Below are 20,730 nucleotides of genomic sequence, written 5' to 3'. Positions count from 1 at the left end.
GAGTAAGTACAAAGTGAGTTGAGAGGAAGGAGGAATTGCTTCTGGCTGGAGGGATGAAGGGGACAGGGGAAGAGGTAGGTGCTCATATCAGGCAAAGGAGTCTCACCTCTCCCCAGAGTGCCAGCCCTGTACTTAAAATTGTTTACTCAGGACTTCCCTAGCGGTCCAGTGGTTCCAATGCAGGGGACCCGGGTTCAATCCCTGGTTGGGGAACTAAAATCCCACAAGCTGTGCGGTCCAGCCGGAAGAAGAAAAAAAGAAAGATAGATATTAAACAAGTAAAACAAAAACATAAAAGTACAGAAAAAGTGAAGAAAAAATGTGAGAGAGAAAATCAGATAGGGGCATTTAGGTTGGGTTTTCCAGAAAGACCTCTTTGAAGATATAACATTCTGAGAACAGAAAGATGAAAGAGAGCTAGGAAGATTCGTGACTGTAGGGAAAGTTCCCAGCAAAGGCAACGGCCTGGGCAAAGAAACTGAGGGAGGAAAAGAGTTGGCAAATTAGAATTGAAAGAAAGCCTCTGTAACTGCATCAATGAAAAGAGGGGATGACTGGTGGGAATTGAAGATAGAGAAGCAACCAGGGCTTTGCAGTTTCTGTTACAAATTCTGAATTGTATTCTATATGCATTGAAGAAACAGCAATGAAAACACAGATGCTGTCCTTGCCCTCATGGGGCATACAGCCTAGTGAGGAATACAGACCACTGAACAAGTGATTTCAATCCATGTCATAAATGTGGGGCTAAGGGACCTAAAGAGTGCTGTGAAAGCACCGAGGAGGGACACCTAATTCAGTCTCCACTGGGACCACTGCAACTGAGAAGTTACGCAGCCTTCAGCGTCTACCTTCCAATCTAAAACCATCCATGACCCCCCAGAGGATAAATTCCAAACTCCTTGATCTCATGTCACTGTTTGGCCCTAACCTTTATCTTCTTGGTTTAAACCCCTACTACTACCTATCACAATGATTTTTAAACTTTTTTTTTAACTCAGCATACAGTAGGAAATACATTTCACTAGTACAAAGACACATAACCACATAAATCACTAAAACAAAAGTTTCAAGAAACAATTCAAGTAGGATTACTCTGATACTTTCTATTCTCTTTTTTTTTCCCTAAAATGCTTTTTGTGATTTATTCATGACCCGCTAATGGGCCCTGGACTGCAGTCTGAAAATCAGTGACTGCTCCCTCCACGGCTACCTTCTCTACCCACCTCTGAACAAAGTCTGTTCTCTCACCCTTTACCCAAGCAGTCCTGGATGCCAGGAGTGCTCTACCTTTCCTTCTTCATTGTTCATTCACCTAGCAATTTCCTTCTGACCTCTCAACACCCAGTGCAAATGTTACTTCTTCAGAGGAACCTTTCCAGATACTGCCCTATCACCATGCTTCCATCCTTAGAGGTCCCAGGGAATAGTACTCCCTGAGTGACAGCACTTGTCATGTAGGGTTGTATTATAATGACTTTCTTTTTTAAACAAGTTAGTCGGCTCTGGACTAGGTTTCTGGACGTCAGCAACCTAGCTGTTTTATCTCAGGTCCCAAATAGGGTCCAATCTGAAGCAAAGATCAGTGGATGTTATGCTGAATAAATGAAAGCTGACCTCATCTTGTACTACCCTCCCCACACTGTCACCATCTTGGCTATGCTCTGACAAACTAACTTTCTACCTATTCCTCAAACACACCAAAGTCTTCCCTCCCTCGGAGCCTCACTGTGCCACTCTTCTCCCAGCATTTCGCTGGCGGGCTGTTCCTACTCTAACTTCAGATCAATAGTCTACCCTCAGAGAGGCTGTCTGCCCAACCTCCCATCACATTTCCTTTGTCTTTATGGCATTTATCACTCCCTGAAATTATCTTGTTTTGTCTGTTTGTTTACTTATCTTTCTCGTTAGAACATTAGATTTTTTTTTTTTGGCCAGAGCCGCATGGCATGTGGGATCTTAATTCCCTGACCAGGTATCGAACCCTACGCCCCCTACAGTGGAAGCGCGGAGTCTCAACCACTGGGCAGCCAGGGAAGTCCTAGGACATTAGATTTTTGAGGGACGTGGTGTCCCGAGTTTCCCCCAGGAAGTTCAGCACCTAGAACAGTGCATAGCGCACAGTAGGCGCGCAACAAAACATCTGGGGAGGAATGATTGAGTGGGAGAGGAAGCGGACACAGACATAGAACTCTTAGGGACCTGTCTTGAAGCCGCTTTGAGGGTTCCCTGACTGAGAGAAAGGGGGTTGAGGCGCCCAGGTGCCACGTTTCAGAGCCTACCAGTAATAAGTGACTGTGCAGGCCCCGCAGACCCGCTCGGCCGGAGCTTCGCACACCTCACAGCAGAGCCGGCGCCCCTTGGGCACCGCAAGAGGGTAGATCACGTTCATGCTGCGGCAGACGGTGTTGTCGGTCTCTAGGACCGTTGCCTGGCGAGGACACACTGGGCGGCGGTGTCACGTGACCAACAAGGCGCAGCCTCATTCCAAGCTTTTCGAGGGCGGGTGGGTCGTGGCTCGACTGACACTTGGAGTGTGTTTGTAGGGTTTAAAAAAAACAAAAAACAAAACAAGCCCTTCACTACAAATCCAAAGGTTAAATGGCCGGGCACTCAAGTTTTAGCGAGGTCCAAGCCTAGCAGGGTCTGTATGGTAGCCGGTAAGGGTCAAACACGTCCAGATCTTCACCCAGACTAGGAAACTAAACGAGGGGGTGTGACTCCTCCAGGTGCCTGCCCAGCCGAGAACTCCCGCCAGCTCAGTGTCAATTTCGCACGCTGTGGGGCGGAACCAGCACCCATTTCCAGACCTGCAGAAACCCGGCGCTGGCTTGCAGCGCATGGTAGCGAACCGCCCCCTCACTATTGCGGCTGCGCGTGGGCCAGGTACCGGGGCAGGGGGCGTGGCGCCGAAGATCCCGTAGCTTGCGCTGGCGCGGCGGGTTCCGGGACCGATGGCGGCAGTCGACCTGGTCGCCGAGTTCCCCCAGCCCGCCGGTGCTGCGCGCTGGGCCGAGGTGATGGCTCGGTTCGCCGCCGGCCTGGGCGCGCAGGGCCGACGGGTAGTGTTGGTCACGTCCGGCGGCACCAAGGTCCCCCTGGAAGCCCGGCCTGTGCGCTTCCTGGACAACTTCAGCAGCGGGCGGCGCGGTGCTACCTCGGCCGAAGCCTTCCTGGCCGCGGGCTACGGGGTCCTGTTTCTGTACCGTGCTCGCTCTGCCTTCCCCTTTGCCCACCGCTTCCCGCCCCAGACCTGGCTGTCGGCTCTGCGGCCCTCCGGCCGAGCGGCTTCGGGCTTGCTGAGCTTGGAGGCGGAGGAGAAGGCACTCCCGGGCTTCGCCGCGGCTCTGCGGAGCTACCAGGAGGCTGAGGCTGCCGGCACCTTCCTGGCCATAGAGTTCACCACTTTGGCAGACTATTTGCATCTGCTGCAGGCTGCAGCCCAGGCGCTCAATCCGCTAGGTGCGTGCCTTTAGGAGTCCATCGGATGCCGGGAGGCAGAGCCTTTCCCCCAAGACGCGCATCCCCTTACCCCCTCTTTACCCATGGCTCTCACAGCGGGGGAACCTGAGTTGAAAAGGAGCTGACTCCATACCCTTCTCCGATTTATTACACCCTGTGCTTCTTTTTGCAGGCTCTTCTGCGATGTTTTACCTGGCTGCGGCCGTGTCAGATTTCTATGTTCCTGTGTCCGAAATGCCTGAACACAAGATCCAGTCATCTGGGGGCCCACTGCAGGTGATGGGCGCTTCTCTTCCAGAGATCTGATTCCCTGTAACCAATCTTGGGTTAATTTCCTTTTGATCTGGAGATGGCCTTTCTGCATTCCGTATGTGCTAGGCACTAGGGATCAGAGATGACTAAGACACCGCTCTCCCTCAAGGACCTCACAATCTAGTGAGGTTGCTGGACACAGACATAATTACAGTACAGAGTGATAAATACTCTAGTAGAGGTACGTACAAAGTGAAGTCAGAGCATGGGGTGAGTGAATCTCGGGGAAAGTCAAGGCTTTCTGGAGGAGATGGCTTGAACTGGGTTTTAAAAGATGAGCAGAGGGTGTACCAGACAAAGTAGGGAAGGTCACTCCAGACAGAGTAAACGATTGGAGTTTGGAAATGGGCAGTGGTTGTGAACTGAAGTTGTTTGGTAAGGCTGGAGAGCCTGGAGAGTGGTGGGGATGGAGGGCAGACTGAAGAGACAGCTTCCTACGTAGAAGATTTTGTATTCCTTCCTAAGGAGCTTGAACTTTATCCTGTGGAGCCAAGGACAACCAAAGTAGGAGAATGAGATAAAGTTTTTGTTTGAGAAGAACATTCTGGCATCAGTATGAAAGGTGAATTAGAGAGAGTGGTTGGGGGGGGTGATTAGATGGTGGTTATTGTTGCAGTTTAAGGAAGAGGTGTGGGGAAGGTAGTGGTGTGGTTGAGATGCTGAGATGATCTGGCTACTTGGAACCTGAGGGAATTCTTAGTCATTTATTGGGTGATACAAGTAGAATTTAAATAGGAGAAATTTAAATAGTAGAGTTTAAATAGGAGAAATTTAAATAGTAGAATTTAAATAGGAGAAACTACCTGTGGGGCACTTTCTGACTTTGTAGAATAGTTCATTTGTTCATTTCTTCAACGAATATTTATTGAGTACCTACTATATGCCAGGCCCTATTATAGGACCTGGAGATAAAGCAGTGAAAAGAAACGTACTGTGCCCTTGTTTCGATTATATTCTGCAGAGGAGACAATAAGTAAGTCAAATGCATACTATGTTAGGTAGTGATAAATGCTAAGGAGAAAAATAAAGTGGGGAATGGGTATGTGATTCCTATCATACTTGCTAACTCTTTGAGGGGACATCCTGATGGTGAGCTTAGTGATTTCATACTTTTTAAATTCTGGGAGCTTTAGTTTATCCTATAATTCCTGTCATTCCTAGTTCTATCTTGAAAGTACACAAAACGACTCAACATTCCCCTTAGAAGGGATTGAGAATAATATAGTAGTATTTAATGAATGAAAATACAGTCACTTCTGTTTCCTCAATGCTAAGATGGTACGTGACAATTTTATTTTATTTTTTTTTACAAGTTACAATTTTTAAATGGAGTCAAATAGCCAGTCTAGCAATGCAAGAAATATTTTAGGCTGAGAGGTTTAAAACTCAACCTTATTTGAACTTCCGCCAAAGTATTATCTGCATAAACAGATTATTTGCATTTGTTTATTTGAGGGTTTGGTTTAAAAAATAAAAGGGAATGTTTGAGAAGATGTAATGCTGTTCTTTAGAGTTCTATTAATGGCGATGAGGGTTGCAGAGCAGGGCTAATTCATAAGACATGGATTGCCCCAGAATATGTATGAAGCTTTGAAATCAGGCATCCTTATGAACACTACAGAGTCAAGGCTTTTAAGTAAGCATTTAATATGCTTTAAAAAGTTTGAAGTGAGAAGTCCCACTTAAACTGACATAGCCAAACATCTGAGTCTCTGCTTCTTTAGTTTCCCTTGAGATTGACCTGGTTGGTAGGTGGTAACGTTGTTTGCTTATTAAGTTTCTCTTTTTCCAATACAGATAACAATGAAGATGGTGCCAAAAATGCTTTCTCCTTTGGTTAAAGACTGGGCTCCCAAAGCATTTATAATTTCCTTTAAGTTGGAGACTGACCCCTCCATTGTAATTGATCGTGCACGGAATGCTTTGGAAATTTATCGACATCAAGTGGTGGTGGCTAACATCCTTGATTCACGACGGTCCTTTGTGGTTATTATAACCAAAGAGTCAGAAACCAAGTTATTGTTATCAGAGGAAGAAGTAGGAAAAGGTATAGAGATAGAAGAGAAGATAGTGGATGATCTTCAGTCTCGACATACCGCTTTTATACATGACAAAAACTGAAGTAAAAAGCCTTTATTTATAAGATCAAAGATTGTTCAGTGGACCAGGGCTCTTACAGATGGTGAGAACTAGAATAAATCCTTTGCTTTCATAAAGACAGAAAATGAAGGGGAAAAGCAGGGAGTGGTGTGCAGACGAATAGTGCTTGGTGTTTGTCTTTTAAAGGTCTTTTAATACTCAGAAAACATGAGAACAAAGGTAAAGCAGTTATGACCAAACCACCTGACACACTCACTTGAATGATTTCTTGATTTTGAAAATGATTCAAGTTGTTTCTCACCTTAAGAAAAAAAAAAACGTATTGGGAATTATATTCCTCAAAATATACATGTGGGGCCTGAATATCAATCTTCTTCATACTGTAAAAGGGATTATGGATGCATGAATGGCCATGCTTTGAAGAGCAAATATTTGTTCATGCCTACTATGTGATAGGCCCAGAGGATTTTGAGGATTCAAAGATGAATAAACATGTCTAGTTTGGGAAATGGATATATAAAAAATTAAGTACAATAAAGTGTGTGCCCCAAAGCCAACACAATGGAAAGGATGATGTTTTTGTGGTTTTTTTTTTTTGAAATTTACTAAAGATGGGAGCAGGAGAGAAGGACACCTCCCCAAAGATAGATTATCTATAGAATGATGATTGTCCCACTACATTTACTCCTTGCTTCTTGTCCTAGACTCACTCCATATTTGAGTTAAGAATTTACCTTTCAAATATTTTAGAACTGCTCTTGAGGGAAAGTTAACCCAGGCTTCTACCTGGGGCCATGCAGGGCCCAGTTGGTGGCCACTGCCCTGAAGGAGGCATTACAGGGTGGTAAAGAGTATGGGTTTTGGAGTCATCTTAGCCAGGTTAGACCCTTCCAGCTGTGCCACCAATTAGCATTGTAAACTTAGATACCTGACTTAGTTTCCTCATCTATAAAATGGTGATAATTTCTCTGCAAAATAACATCATTTGTTAGGATTAAATAAATGAAATGGTGAAGGTAAAGCATGAGTCTGGCACTTGGCACATAATTCACATTAAATAAATGTTTGCAATTGCTGTTTTTCTCACTTAGCAAAGCAGTGTTTCCAAAGCTCCCACTGTCCTGGGCTTTGAGTTGGGAGTGCAAAAGAAGTGCAGTCCTGAGAAATACCCTAAATGACCCATAGGATGGTCCGGAGTGCAATGTGAAAAACTACCATTAAGAACTAGGTAGAAGCAAGTACTCTACCTCACATAAATGAGTTAAAATGCAGTTCATGGAGTGAGTTGGGAAGGGTAGCCCAAAGTGTGTCTGATAACAGAAGTACAATAAACTTTAATTGAAAAGATATGAACAGAAGTGCTAAGACACATCTAAATACTTCAGGTGAAGTGTTTAGGAAATGTGACTTCAGTAAATCAGGAAGCAGAGGAAAAATACCTGCAGCAATCAGGACTTCTCTGGAAGCAGAAATCCTATTGAACAAAAATTTTAAATTAACTTCTGGTTCAATTGGCAAAACCTAAAAAGCAACAGGCTAGGCAGTGGCTGCAGTACTAAAGGAGCATGAAATAAAAGATTGATTTTCTTCCCTACATCTATAGCTTATGTGGATGATGGCTGTCATTATCTTTGACTGTACAGTGAGGATAAATGGAGTTAGAACTAGAAGTGATTCTAATGTTTGTTTTTATCATAATTATTACTTCCCTTGGGAACCATTTTCTGTTGTGTTTTGTTAATGCTTAAAAACAACCACCACTACCCTAAATGGAATTATTTAGAGTGTTTTCCAATTCAGTTTAGTTTCCATTCAGAGCATTTAAACAGTATTTACACATGTAAAAATTCCAAGAAGTTGTTTTGTTTGTTTGTTTAATCAGCAAATGGAAGTGTGTGAAGAATGAAAGAAAACTAAGAATGAGGGTGGTCTAATGGTTAGGATGCAGCGCTTTCACTGCCGTGGCCGGGTTCAATACCAAGCCACGGCTCGGACAAAAAAAAAAAAACAACCTAAGAATGAAAAGGAACATAAGTCAATGAGAGCAAATAAGGAACTTGATCTAGATCAGAGGACTAAGGAAAGTATCCTTGAGGAGGAAATGACACTTGAACTGCTACATAGAAGTTAAGTGGGCTGGAGGTGATGGTGGTGAGCATTTCAGATCAGAGAGAAAAACACTTGCAAGGGCTCTGGTGCCAGAGGGAGAGATTGAAGCACTTCTAGAAAGTAAGGGATAAGATCCGTCCAGATAATGCATGTAGAACCGGCAAAGCTTTGGAAAGGATCCTATGAGAAACTAGAATAAGACTAAGAAATGTCAAGTATGTGTTTGGGATACCAGCAAAGCAAGGGCCCCAAAACCTGAATAAAATCGAGCTTTGATGAACTAACTAGAATCTTGCGGTAAGAGCATTTAAATGAAGATGATAAAAACCGAGGCTATGTTAAATTTTGTCTTTTAGATATTTTTATTTTGCATTACATAGGTGGAGGATACTGTTCGCATAAACCGAATTTTCAGTGCTTAGGGCTTTTGAAGGACTTCAGCTTTAGGGATAGTTCTAGTCAAGTCCTGTTTCTTCATTTTTACAATAATAAGCCGATTCCAAAAGTGTTGTGATTTGTCTTAGGTGCCCCACCCAGGTAATGAGTGACAGATTCTGACCTAAAATTCAGAACTCCTGACTTAGCAACCTCCCCCTTAAGAATGAAGTTACTTCTAGAAAAATAAATCCAAGTTTATTAGGCTTGGGCTCTCGATAAGGTCTGGCGGGAAGCTACTAGAGAACTGTAAACACCCTGTGGCAAAACTTACACTTAAAAGTTGCAAATACACGCCGTTACGTTACCATGGTTACTACAGAGCCAATGGGATGAACCGTACCTTCGTTCCCGGAGCTAAGCCAGAGGCCAATGTTCTGCGCCGTAGCAATGGTCTCTGGCAGGAAGCACAGCCCCTGAGCCAATGGTGCGGGTCGTTTCTATGGTTCCCGCCGGAAGGACGCGGCGTCTCCGCAGAGAGCGCGGTTGCTATGACGCCCGTGACTGGACCGGCACCTGCAGCTCTCCGCTGAGCAGCGGTGGAGCGTAGCTGCCGCCGGACACTCACCGCTCTCTCTAAAGGACAATTTCCGGCCTGGTTCCTGAGGTTCCCGCCGCAGCCCCAAGGAGAAAAGCAGCTATTCTCCGCTCTTTTTTTTAGCATTCCAGGTCTTTCCCGCTTTTCTGCCCAGCAGGGCCTGAAACGACAGAAGAGACTCACCTGGCTTGGCCTTTCTCTGCCTAAGGATGGATTCGCCGGTTTCCCGGGACCCACCCGCCGCAGGCCTTTAGAATTAGGCTGTTGCTTTTATTTAAAGAGGGCTTAGAACCCTCAGTCTGTTAAGTAGACGTTCTTTTTCTCACTTTCCAGGCGAAGACTCACCCCTGCACAGAGACTGCATCTGAATGTCCAGGCCATGACAAAGTCCACCGAGCCACGGATTCCCCTGGTTGTCGGCCTGTGAACAAAGAACTGCCGTTTTCTCTGTTTTGCCCTATGTTCGCCATGCAGAACTTTAATTCCCGATGAAGCTCCGGAGGCATTTTGTATCCTCAACATCAGGCGTCATCAAGTCAGTTACCTTCTGCCTTTCAAGCTACAACCTCATCCACTTCTCTCATTAATCCTGAGCGCCAGTTTTCCCATCCTGCTCATTCCGCAGCCATTCTTACCCTTTCTTGTCCACACTGCACACTCCTGAATGTCCATTCGTCTCCACCACCTCTGTCATCTCTACACGACCTCCTTCTTTCCTGCTACAATGCTTTGGGTATCTAAGTATTTCACATTCTCCAATCCTGGAATCATTTGGAAGATTTTCTTTGTTTCTCTGTGCTACGGCAAGCTTTCTGTCTCGGGTAAACTAGAGACGAGAATGGAGAAGCACACTTTGGTAAATACAAACAGTAAATTTCTACTAGTGTGTTTTGAAAGTGGAGGGGAAAAAAAATCAAAATGCAATTTTTGGGCTTATCGCAGTCTTATATAAAAAAGGAAGATTGTTCCTTGCTTAAGTGAATACTGTGTTAGGCATACATTTTAGTGATGCATTCATGTATGTGAAAAGATAATTCAGAATGATCATGTAACAAGATTTCAACTTTAAGTCCATATGAACCCAAAACCGTGATACGATAGAATTTTCGGGAAAGGAGATGCTTGAAACAGTTCTTGTGCCTCCTCTTCATGTCAGTTTGTTAATCAGAAACATCCCTTGTGATGTGAGTCAAGAAACAACAACAACAGCAACAAAAAAAGGAGGAATGATTGAAAATAAATATTTTTGGCAAGGGGGCAGGCTTAATAGTCCTAAAAAAACTGGAACAAAGAGGCCTTAAAAATAGAATATGATTTATTTAGATCCAGTGCAATTATATTTTAGCATGGAAAACTTTATTTAATTTGTCTTAAAGTATGTGTTTCTCATTGAGCCTTACTATTCTTAAATGTAAAGTTATTTTGAAGATATGCAAAGTGTACCTTTTTAACAGGTATTTGTGGGGATAGAATGATTTAGATATTTTTATTTCTCAGGCCAATTACAGCAGTTATTTGTGATGTTCATGCTTAAAGCCAAGTCAGGTTTCCAAATACTGAGAAATTCAGCTTTCTTTTTTATAGTAGATTGGAAAAGAAAAACAAGTTCTGCAACGTTTTCAATTTTTCACATTAAATGGGAACTGAATAAATTCTAACTCTTGAAAAAAGGGGCTGTTAGATGCTATATGGTAAGGAGTTTTCCTTTCCCCTTCCAATATGCATTTATTGAACAAACATCATTATGGCAATATTAACATAAAACTAAAAAAATTTTCCTCTCACCCCTAGCCCAGTGGTTCTAAACCTGGGACGGGGGTGGGGGTATTTTGCTCCGTAAGGAACATGTGGCAATGGATGGAGACATTTGTAGTTGTCACTACTGGGGATGTATAACTGACAGCTAGTTAGTAGAAGCCAGGGATGCTGCTCTACATTCTACTGTGCACAGAACAACCCCCCACAAGAAAGAATTAGCCAGCCCCAAATGTCAGTAGTGCTGAGTTTGACGTATCAACAGTTCATTTTTCTGTTCTGTGTCAGTCCTTGCTTATGTGCATACGTTTTTTACATAGTTATAATTACAGTGTACATTTTGCCTTTCTTTTTCACTTAATTTTATATTTTAAGTTTAAACATTGCTACATTGTTCTGAACTTCTAAAACAAGTATTTTTCTCATTTTATTCAGGGATTGAAAAGGAATAAAAGGTATAATATATACTGTATTTAAGACATCTGTAAGTTTTAAATTATATTTGGGTAGGAGGAAGAAAGAAGGGCTAGGATGAATAACCCAAGTGGATATCTCAGTTTTCATGGCCATACTCTTTACTGTGTTCCTTTATGTCACTCGAAGACCATGGGATCCAAAATTCATCCTTTTCTCAGAGCCAGGAGATGTGCTGTAGCATGAGGTATGGTCCTGGCCCCTGTGCTGTAGTTGGAGGGCACCTACTAGGAGAAATAAGAACAAGTCGAAATGACTGCACTCATTCTTTTTGCTCTCCTCCCGTTTAAAATTCTTTGTGTCTGTCTCGGTTTGCTTTGACAGATTTACTGCCTCATTCTTTACATCTAGACATTTTTGGAAGCCCCAAATCCCTACAGGATGTGTTTCTTTCTAGACAGTGGCTTTTTAAGATACTTAATGAGCATTTATTCAGCATCTCCTTTTAAAGAACAGTATTCTCATATATTTTGTTATGTGGGCAATTTTAGGCCCACTTTAGATGTCAAAGCATTTAGAATTTAAAGAATGAATGTGTATTACCTCAAGATCTTCATTTTTAGAATTTTTGAATTGCTCAACTATCGGGTCTCAATAAATCCACTGGAAAAATGTTAGTTCTGGGATGTCAGAGCAGAACAGGCAGAAGAACCCAGGATTCCAGGCAGAGGGACCCAAATATTCAAAGTCATGGAATAAGCAGCATGATGGGGATCAATCCGTACACTGGCATGAAGGGCTGTCAAGGTGTGGCAGGAGATAAGACGAGAGAGACAGGCGAGAACCAGCTTGTGGAGACTCTCTGGTGCCAAGCTAAGGGTTCGAACTCTTCCTGAAAGCAATGCGAATGTTAAGTGGCAAGTGACTTGCATTCACAAGGGTCAGTCTGAGAGCTTTGTGGAGTACAGACTGAATGGGGGCCAGCCTGGGAGCAGGGAAGTCAGTTAAGGATGCTATTACCCTAAGTTGGGCAAATGATGAGGAGAGGCTAAACTAAGAGAGGATGAACTGGAAAATCATAAAAGATGTAGAACCTACAAATTCAGGACTGGTTGTCCATGAGAGTGGGATGAATAAGGAGGGGCTAAGGATAACCCCTAGGTTTCTGGCTTGGGAAGCTATATATTGATGGTGATTTTATTAACTGTGGAATACAGAAGGAGGAGCAGGTGTAAGAGAAACATGAGTGGATCGTTCAAACTGAGTTGTTCACTAGAGAGTTGGATATGCATTGGTCTTAAATAGTAGACTCATTTTGTACTGCCTTCCTAGCCTCCATACTCTCCCCTGGAATTTGTACCTCTCCACCAATGCTTGCTTAAAAAGAGTAGGCTTTGGTGGCCCTATTTGTACCCCTACTTCCAACCTATCCCAGCCACAACTGACTGAATGAGGAATACTGGACAACTAACTTCAGAGAGAGGGATGTAATTCGTTGGGTGAGCAACAAATAATTGTCTGTCTTTCATAAATTTGAACTAAGAGGTAGATAACAAGAATGACTTAATCTGAAAAATTACATAGGCTTAGGACTTGGATGGCTGTTTTTAGCTGATGAGTGAGCAAGCAGAGAAAGTCCATCCATGTAGAGAAACAAGTAAATGGGAGCAGATTCACAAGGAAACCCCTAGACAAAGACCTCATGGGTCAGGATAGACTAGTAATGGCTGTGCAGTTCCATATCCATTTCCCATGTAGCTAGGTTTAGTTTGCAGCATATGCTCTTGTATCATATTCTTCCAGTAACCCTCCTGAGTAGTTGGGATTGGTCAGCTGTAAAGGTGAGAAAACTCAAAATAGTAATGGCTTGAAAAAGAAATGTATTTCTCTCACATAAAAGTCAAGAATAAAGCAGCCCAGAGCTGATAGGGCAGCATTTTGAAATTGCCAGAGACTCAGATTTCTTCTCTCGCGATACTATGTTCTCCATGGCCTGTGGCTTCTGCCTCACGGTGTCTGGGATGGCTGCTCGAGGTTCAAGCTATCTTGTCTGCATTCCAGCCAGTAGAAAGGAAGAGGAAGAGGAAGAGGGCATCCTGTTCCTTCGAGGACACTTCCTAGGCTAGGTGGCACACAATTCCATTTACATCCCATTGGTCAGAACTTAGTCACACAGCTGTATCGAGCTGAAAGCAGGCATCCCTGCGCTATTGTAAATAGATCTGCAATGAACATTTTGGTACATGACTCTTTTTGAATTATGGTTTTCTCAGGGTATATGCCCAGTAGTGGGATTGCTGGCATCCCACCCAGAAGCAGGCATCCCTGTGATCAGTCAAAAAAATTAAATGTCTTCTTTCTGCAGAAAAAGGGAAGAATACATATTGAAGGACAACTGGCAGTTTCTGCCACCTGCACTTGTATTTGTTCTAACTTCAGTGTATTTCTGTTTCTTTCTACTTTTTCTAGATCGAGCTGGAGCTTAGCAGAGACGGATTATTATTTAATCCTCCTAACAACCCAATGAGGTAGGCATTACTATTATATCCATTCTATCTGGGGGAAAGCAAAGTTTTAAAAAGTTAGATGACTTGTGTTAGTCACACAGCTATAAAGTGATGGAGCCAGGGATTGAACGAAGGTATGTCAGACTCCTTTGCCCAAGCTATTCATCCCCGTGAGAGTGAGAAGGGCAGAGAGCCAAAGGCAGGGTCCTTAAGAATGGGGGCGTTTGACAGGTCTGTGGAAGAGGAGCCCAGGAAGAACACAGAGGAGGAAAGGCCAGGGAGGTAAGAGTGAAAACAGAAGAAAGTGACGTGACATCATAGAACAGAGAAATGAGCGGGCAGATACTGCACAGAGGTCGTATATAAAAAGAGCAGAAACACGTCCAGTTGGATTTGGCATTTTTTAAAATTAATTATTTAAATTTTGGCCACACGGCTTGTGGTTCCTCGACCAGGGATTTAACCTGGGCCCTCGGCAGTGACAGCGTAGAGTCCTAACCACTGGACCACCAGGGAATTCCCTGGATTTGGCATTTTGAGCCTCGTTGTAAGAGAAGCCAAATGCAGTGATTTGAGGAGTGTGGAAGACATGAGAAAGAGGAAAGTAACTTGGGGGGGATGTGGTGGGATCAAAGAAGAGTTATTTTTGTACCTTTATTTTCAAGATCAGAGACCTCTTGACCTAAGGGCACAACGTCAATAGAGAGGGAGATAATGAGCAAACAGAAAAGAAGAAGCTTCCTTGAGGAAGCAATAGAAGATGGGATCTAGAACACAGGTAAAGGAATTAGCTTTGGTTAGGAGGATGGAAAGCTCCTCCTGGAGGGAAAAGGAAGGTTAGTGTATTGGTGGTAGCAGAAGAAGCTGCCAGAGTTTTTTTTTTGGGGGGGGGATTGGATAGTCTTTATTTCTTTTTTTTTCTTTTAACTTTAATGTTAATTGTATAGATGCTTTAAATTTTTATATAATCAAATATATTTATCATTTCTTAATAGCTTAATTTGCCACTTAGTTTAAAAATATGTCCTTCATGATTTGCAGTCCATCATTTTTTTTTACATCTTTATTAGAGTATAATTGCTTTACAATGGGGTTTAGTTTCTGCTTTATAACAAAGTGAACCACTTATACATACACATACTTTCCCATATCTCTTCCCTCTTGCGTCTCCCTCCCTCCCTATCCCACCCATCCAGGCGGTCACAAAGCACCGAGCGGATCTCCCTGTGCTATGCTGCTGCTTCCCACTAGCTATCTACCTTACGTTTGGTAGTGTATATATGTCCATGCCTCTCTCTTGCTTTGTCACAGCTTACCCTTCCCCCTCCGCATATCCTCAAGTCCATTCTCTAGTAGGTCTGTGTCTTTATTCCTGTCTTATCCCTAGGTTCTTCATGACATTTTTTTCCTCTTAAATTCCATATATATGTGTTAGCGTACGGTATTTGTCTTTCTCTTTCTGACTTACTTCACTCTGTATGACAGACTCCAGGTCCCTCCACCTCACTACAAATAGCTCAATTTCGTCTCTTTTTATGGCTGAGTAATATTCCATTGTATATATGTGCCACATCTTCTTTATCCATTCATCCGATGATGGACACTTAGGTTGTTTCCATCTCTGCGCTATTGTAAATAGATCTGCAATGAACATTTTGGTACATGACTCTTTTTGAATTATGGTTTTCTCAGGGTATATGCCCAGTAGTGGGATTGCTGGGTCATATGGTAGTTCTATTTTTAGTTGTTTAAGGAACCTCCATACTGTTCTCCATAGTGGCTGTACCAATTCACATTCCCACCAGCAGTGTAAGAGTGTTCCCTTTTCTCCACACCCTCTCCAGCATTTATTGTTTCTAGATTTTTTTGATGATGGCCATTCTGAGTGGTGTGAGGTGATATGTCATTGTAATTTTGATTTGCATTTCTCTAATGATTAATGATGTTGAGCATTCTTTCATGTGTTTGTTGGCAGTCTGCATATCTTCTTTGGAGAAATGTCTATTTAGGTCTTCTGCCCATTTTTGGATTGGGTTGTTTGCTTTTTTGTTATTGAGTTGCCTGAGCTGCTTATAAATTTTGGAAATTAATCCTTTGTCAGTTGCTTCATTTGCAAATATTTTCTCCCATTCTGAGGGTTGTCTTTTGGTCTTGTTTATGGTTTCCTTTGCTGTGCAAAAGCTTTGAAGTTTCATTAGGTCCCATTTGTTTATTTTTGTTTTTATTTCCATTTCTCTAGGAAGTGGGTCAGAAAGCATCTTGCTGTGATTTATGTCATAGAGTGTTCTGCCTATGTTTTCCTCTAAGAGTTTGATAGTTTCTGGCCTTACATTTAGGTCTTTAATCCATTTTGATCTTATTTTTGTGTATGGTGTTAGGGACTGATCTAATCTCATACTTTTACATGTACCTATTCAGTTTTCCCAGTACCACTTATTGAAGAGGCTGTCCTTTCTCCACTGTATATTCCTGCCTCCTTTATCAAAGATAAGGTGACCATATGTGCATGGCTTTATCTCTGGGCTTTCTATCCTGCTCCATTGATCTATCTTTCATTTTTTGTGCCAGTACCATGCTGTCTTGATTACTGTAGCTTTGTAGTATAGTCTGAAGTCAGGGAGCCAGATTCCTCCAGCTCCGTTTTTTGTTCTCAAGATTGCTTTGGCTATTTGGGGTCTTTTATGTTTCCATACAAATTGTGAAATTTTTTGTTCTAGTTCTGTGAAAAATGCCAGTGGTAGTTTGATAGGGATTGCATTGAATCTATAGATTGCTTTGGGTAGTAGAGTCATTTTCACAATGTTGATTTTTCCAATCCAAGAACATGGTATATCTCTCCATCTATTTGTATCATCTTTAATTTCTTTCATCAGTGTCTTATAATTTTCTGCATACAGGTCTTTTGTCTCCTTAAGTAGGTTTATTCCTAGATATTTTATTCTTTTTGTTGCACTTGTAAATGGGAGTGTTTTCTTGATTTCACTTTCAGATTTTTCATCATTTGTGTATAGGAATGCCAGAGATTTTTGTACATTAATTTTGTATCCTGCTACTTTACCAAATTCATTGATTAGCTCTAGTAGTTTTCTGGTAGCATCTTTAGGATTCTCTATGTATAGTATGATGTTATCTGCAAACAGTGACAGCTATACTTCTTCTTTTCTGATTTGGATTCCTTTTATTTCCTTTTCTTCTCTGATTGCTGTGGCTAAAACTTCCAAAACTATGTTGAATAAGAGTGGTAAGAGTGTGCAACCTTGTCTTGTTCCTGATCTTAGTGGAAATGGTTTCAGTTTTTCACCATTGAGGATGATGTTGGCTGTGGGTTTGTCATATATGGCTTTTATTATGTTGAGGAAAGTTCCCTCTATGCCTACTTTCTGCAGGGGTTTTATCATAAATGGGTGTTGAATTTTGTCGGAAGCTTTCTCTGCATCTATTGAGATGATCATATGGTTTTTCTCCTCCAATTTGTTAATATAGTTTATCACATTGATTGATTTGCCTATATTGAAGAATCCTTGCATTCCTGGGATAAACCCCACTTGATCATGGTGTATGATCCTTTTAATGTGCTGTTGGATTCTGTTTGCTAGTATTTTGTTGGGGATTTTTGCATCTATGTTCATCAGTGATATTGGCCTGTAGTTTTCTTTGTGACATCCTTGTCTGGTTTTGGTGTCAAGGTGATGGTGGCCTCGTAGAATGAGTTTGGGAGTGTTCCTCCCTCTGCTATATTTTGGAAGAGTTTGAGAAGGATAGGTGTTAGCTCTTCTATAAATGTTTGATAGAATTCGCCTATGAAGCCATCTGGTCCTGGGCTTTTGTTTGTTGCAAGATTTTTAATCACAGTTTCAATTTCAGTGCTTGTGATTGGTCTGTTCATATGTTCTATTTCTTCCTGATTCAGTCTTGGCAGGTTGTGCATTTCTAAGAATTTGTCTATTTCTTCCAGGTTGTCCATTTTATTGGCATAGAGTTGCTTGTAGTAATCTCTCATGATCTTTTGTATTTCTGCAATGTCAGTTGTTACTTCTCCTTTTTCATTTCTAATTCTATTGATTTGAGTCTTCTCCCTTTTTTTCTTGATGAGTCTGGCTAATGGTTTATCAATTTTGTTTATCTTCTCAAAGAACCAGCTTTTAGTTTTATTGATCTTTGCTATTGTTTCCTTCATTTCTTTTTCATTTATTTCTGATCTGATTTTTATGATTTTTTTCCTTTTGCTACCTTCGGGGTTTTTTTGTTCTTCTTTCTCTAATTGCTTTTGGTGCAAGGTTAGGTTGTTTATTCGAGATTTTTCCTGTTTCTTAAGTTAGAATTGTAGTGCTATAAACTTCCCTCTTAGAACTGCTTTTGCTGCATCCCATAGGTTTTGGGTCGTCGTGTCTCCATTGTCATTTGTTTCTAGGTATTTTTTGATTTCCTCTTTGATTTCTTCAGTGATCACTTTGTTATTAAGTAGTGTATTGTTTAGCCTCCATGTGTTTGTATTTTTTACAGATCTTTTCCTGTAATTGATATCTAGTCTCAAATCCTGTAGTCGGAAAAGATACTTGAAACAATTTCAGTTTTCTTAAATTTACCAAGGCTTGATTTGTGATGCAAGATATGATCTATCCTGGGGAATGTTCCATGAGCACTTGAGAAAAATGTGTATTCTGTTGTTTTTGGATGGAATGTCCTATAAATATCAATTAAGTCCATCTTGTTTAGTGTATCATTTAAAGCTTGTGTTTCCTTAATGATTTTCATTTTGGATGATCTGTCCATTGGTGACAGTGGGGTGTTAAAGTCCCCTACTATGAATGTGTTACTGTCAATTTCCCCTTTTATGGCTGTTAGTATTTTCCTTATGTATTGAGGTGCTCCTGTGTTGGGTGCATAAATATTTACAATTGTTGTATCTTCTTCTTGGATCGATCCCTTGATCATTATGTAGTGTCCTCCTTTGTCTCTTCTAATAGTCTTTATTTTAAATTCTATTTTGTCTGATACGAGAATTGCCACTCCAGCTTTCTTCTGGTTTCCATTTGCATGGAATATCTTTTTCCATCCCCTTACTTTCAGTCTGTATGTGTCCCTAGGTCTGAAGTGGGTCTCTTGTAGACAGCATATATATGGGTCTTGTTTTGGTATCCATTCAGCCAATATGTGTCTTTTGGTGGGAGCATTTAATCCATTTACATTTAAGGTAATTATCAATATGTATGTTCCTATTCCCATTTTCTTAATTGTTTTGGGTTTGTTAGTGTAAGTCTTTTCCTTCTCTTGTGTTTCTTGCCTAGAGAAGTTCCTTTAGCATTTGTTGTAAAGCTGGTTTTGTGGTGCTGAACTCTCTCAGCTTTTGCTTGTCTGTAAATTTCTCCATCAAATCTGAATGAGATCCTTGCTGGGTAGAGTAATCTTGGTTGCAGGTTTTTCTCCTTCATCACTTTCAATATGTCCTGCCAGTCCCTTCTGGCTTGCAGAGTTTCTGCTGAAAGATCAGCTGTTAACCTTATGGGGATTCCCTTGTGTGTTATTTGTTGTTTTTCCCTTGCTGCTTTTAATATGTTTTCTTTGTATTTAATTTTTGACAGTTTGATTAACATGTGTCTTGGCGTATTTCTCCTTGGATTTATCCTGTATGGGACTCTCTGTGCTTCCTGGACTTGATTAACTATTTCCTTTCCCATATTAGGGAAGTTTTCAACTATAATCTCTTGAAATATTTTCTCAGTCCCTTTCTTTTTCTCTTCTTCTTCTGGAACCCCTATAATTCGAATGTTGGTGTGTTTAATGTTGTCCCAGAGGTCTCTGAGACTGTCCTCCATTCTTTTCATTCTTTTTTCTTTATTCTGCTCTGCAGTAGTTATTTCCACTATTTTATCTTTCAGGTCACTTATCCGTTCTTCACCTCAGTTATTGTGCTATTGATCCCTTCTAGAGTATTTTTAATTTCATTCATTATGTTGTTCATCGTTGTTTGTTTCATCTTTAGTTCTTCTAGGTCCTTGTTAAATGTTTCTAGCATTTTGTCTATTCTATTTCCAAGATTTTGGATCATCTTTACTATCATTATTCTGAATTCTTTTTCAGGTAGACTGCCTATTTCCTCTTCATTTGTTAGGTCTGGTGGGTTTTTATCTTGCTCCTTCATCTGCTGTGTGTTTTTCTGTGTTCTCATTTTGCTTATCTTACTGTGTTTGGGGTCTCCTTTTCGCAGGCTGCAGGCTCGTAGTTCCCGTTGTTTTTGGTGTCTGTTCCCAGTGGCTGAGGTTGGTTCAGTGGGTTGTGTAGGCTTCCTGGTGGAGGGGACTAGTGCCTGTGTTCTGGTGGATGAGGCTGGATCTTGTCTTTCTGGTGGGCAGGTCGATGTCTGGTGGTGTGTTTTGGGGTGTCTGTGGACTTATTATGATTTTAGGCAGCCTCTCTGCTAATGGGTGTGGTTGTGTTCCTGTCTTACTAGTTGTTTGGCATAGGGTCTCCAGCGCTGTAGCTTGCTGTTCGTTGAGTGACGCTGGGTGCTGGTGCTGAGATGGAGATCTCTGGGAGATTTTCGCTGTTTGATATTATGTGGAGCTGGGAGGTCTCTTGTGGACCAGTGTCCTGAAGTTGGCTCTCCCACCTCAGAGGCACAGCACTGACTCCTGGCTGTAGCACCAAGAGCCTTTCATCCACACGGCTCAGAATAAAAGGGAGAAAAAGTAGAAAGAAAGAATTAGTATAAGTAGAAAGAATGAAAGAAAGAAAAAGAAAGGAGGGAGGGAGGGAGGTAGGATGGCGGGAAGGAAGGGAAAAAAGAAAGAAAGAAAGTAAAATAAAATAAGATAAAATATAATAAAGTTATTAAAATAAAAAAATAATTATTAAGAAAAAAAAACAAAAAAAAAAACGGACGGATAGAACCCTAGGACAAATGTTGGAAGCAAAGCTGTACAGACAGAATTTCACACAGAAGCATACACATACATACTCACAAAAAGAGGAAAAGGGGAAAAAATCATAAATCTTTCAAAGTCCACCTCCTCAATTTGGGATGGTTCATTGTCTATTCAGGTATTCCACAGATGCAGGGTACATCAAGTTGGTTGTGGAGATTTAATCCACTGCTCC

The 20,730-nt window shown here is 41.6% G+C and overlaps 2 protein-coding genes across 5 annotated transcripts in view; one reads left to right on the top strand and one right to left on the bottom strand.

The window, feature by feature from the left end:
• The window catches only part of ZMYND12 (zinc finger MYND-type containing 12), a 34,319-nt gene extending 31,913 nt beyond the window's left edge, over positions 1–2,406 (bottom strand). The window contains exon 1 of the mRNA XM_060142659.1: positions 2,283–2,406. Coding sequence (XP_059998642.1) covers positions 2,283–2,392 — 110 coding nt within the window. The 5' untranslated portion in view covers positions 2,393–2,406. The remainder of the gene's footprint in view (positions 1–2,282) is intronic.
• A 419-nt stretch (positions 2,407–2,825) lies between these two features.
• Positions 2,826–20,730, top strand: part of LOC132514880 (phosphopantothenate--cysteine ligase) — a 179,319-nt gene continuing 161,414 nt past the window's right edge. Inside the window, exons 1-3 of one of the 4 annotated variants that reach the window (XM_060140353.1) lie at positions 2,826–2,886; positions 3,635–3,738; positions 5,572–6,898. In XM_060140353.1, the coding sequence (XP_059996336.1) occupies positions 2,841–2,886; positions 3,635–3,738; positions 5,572–5,895 (474 nt within the window). In that variant the 5' untranslated portion in view covers positions 2,826–2,840 and the 3' untranslated portion in view covers positions 5,896–6,898. The other 3 variants (XM_060140351.1, XM_060140355.1, XM_060140354.1) reach the window with 3 other exon arrangements.

The sequence above is a fragment of the Lagenorhynchus albirostris genome, chromosome 2 (genome assembly GCF_949774975.1).
Source record: "Lagenorhynchus albirostris chromosome 2, mLagAlb1.1, whole genome shotgun sequence".
Taxonomy (NCBI): domain Eukaryota; kingdom Metazoa; phylum Chordata; class Mammalia; order Artiodactyla; family Delphinidae; genus Lagenorhynchus; species Lagenorhynchus albirostris.
The sequence above is the reverse complement of the archived record's forward strand: the minus strand, read 5'-3'. Positions and strand labels throughout refer to the sequence as shown.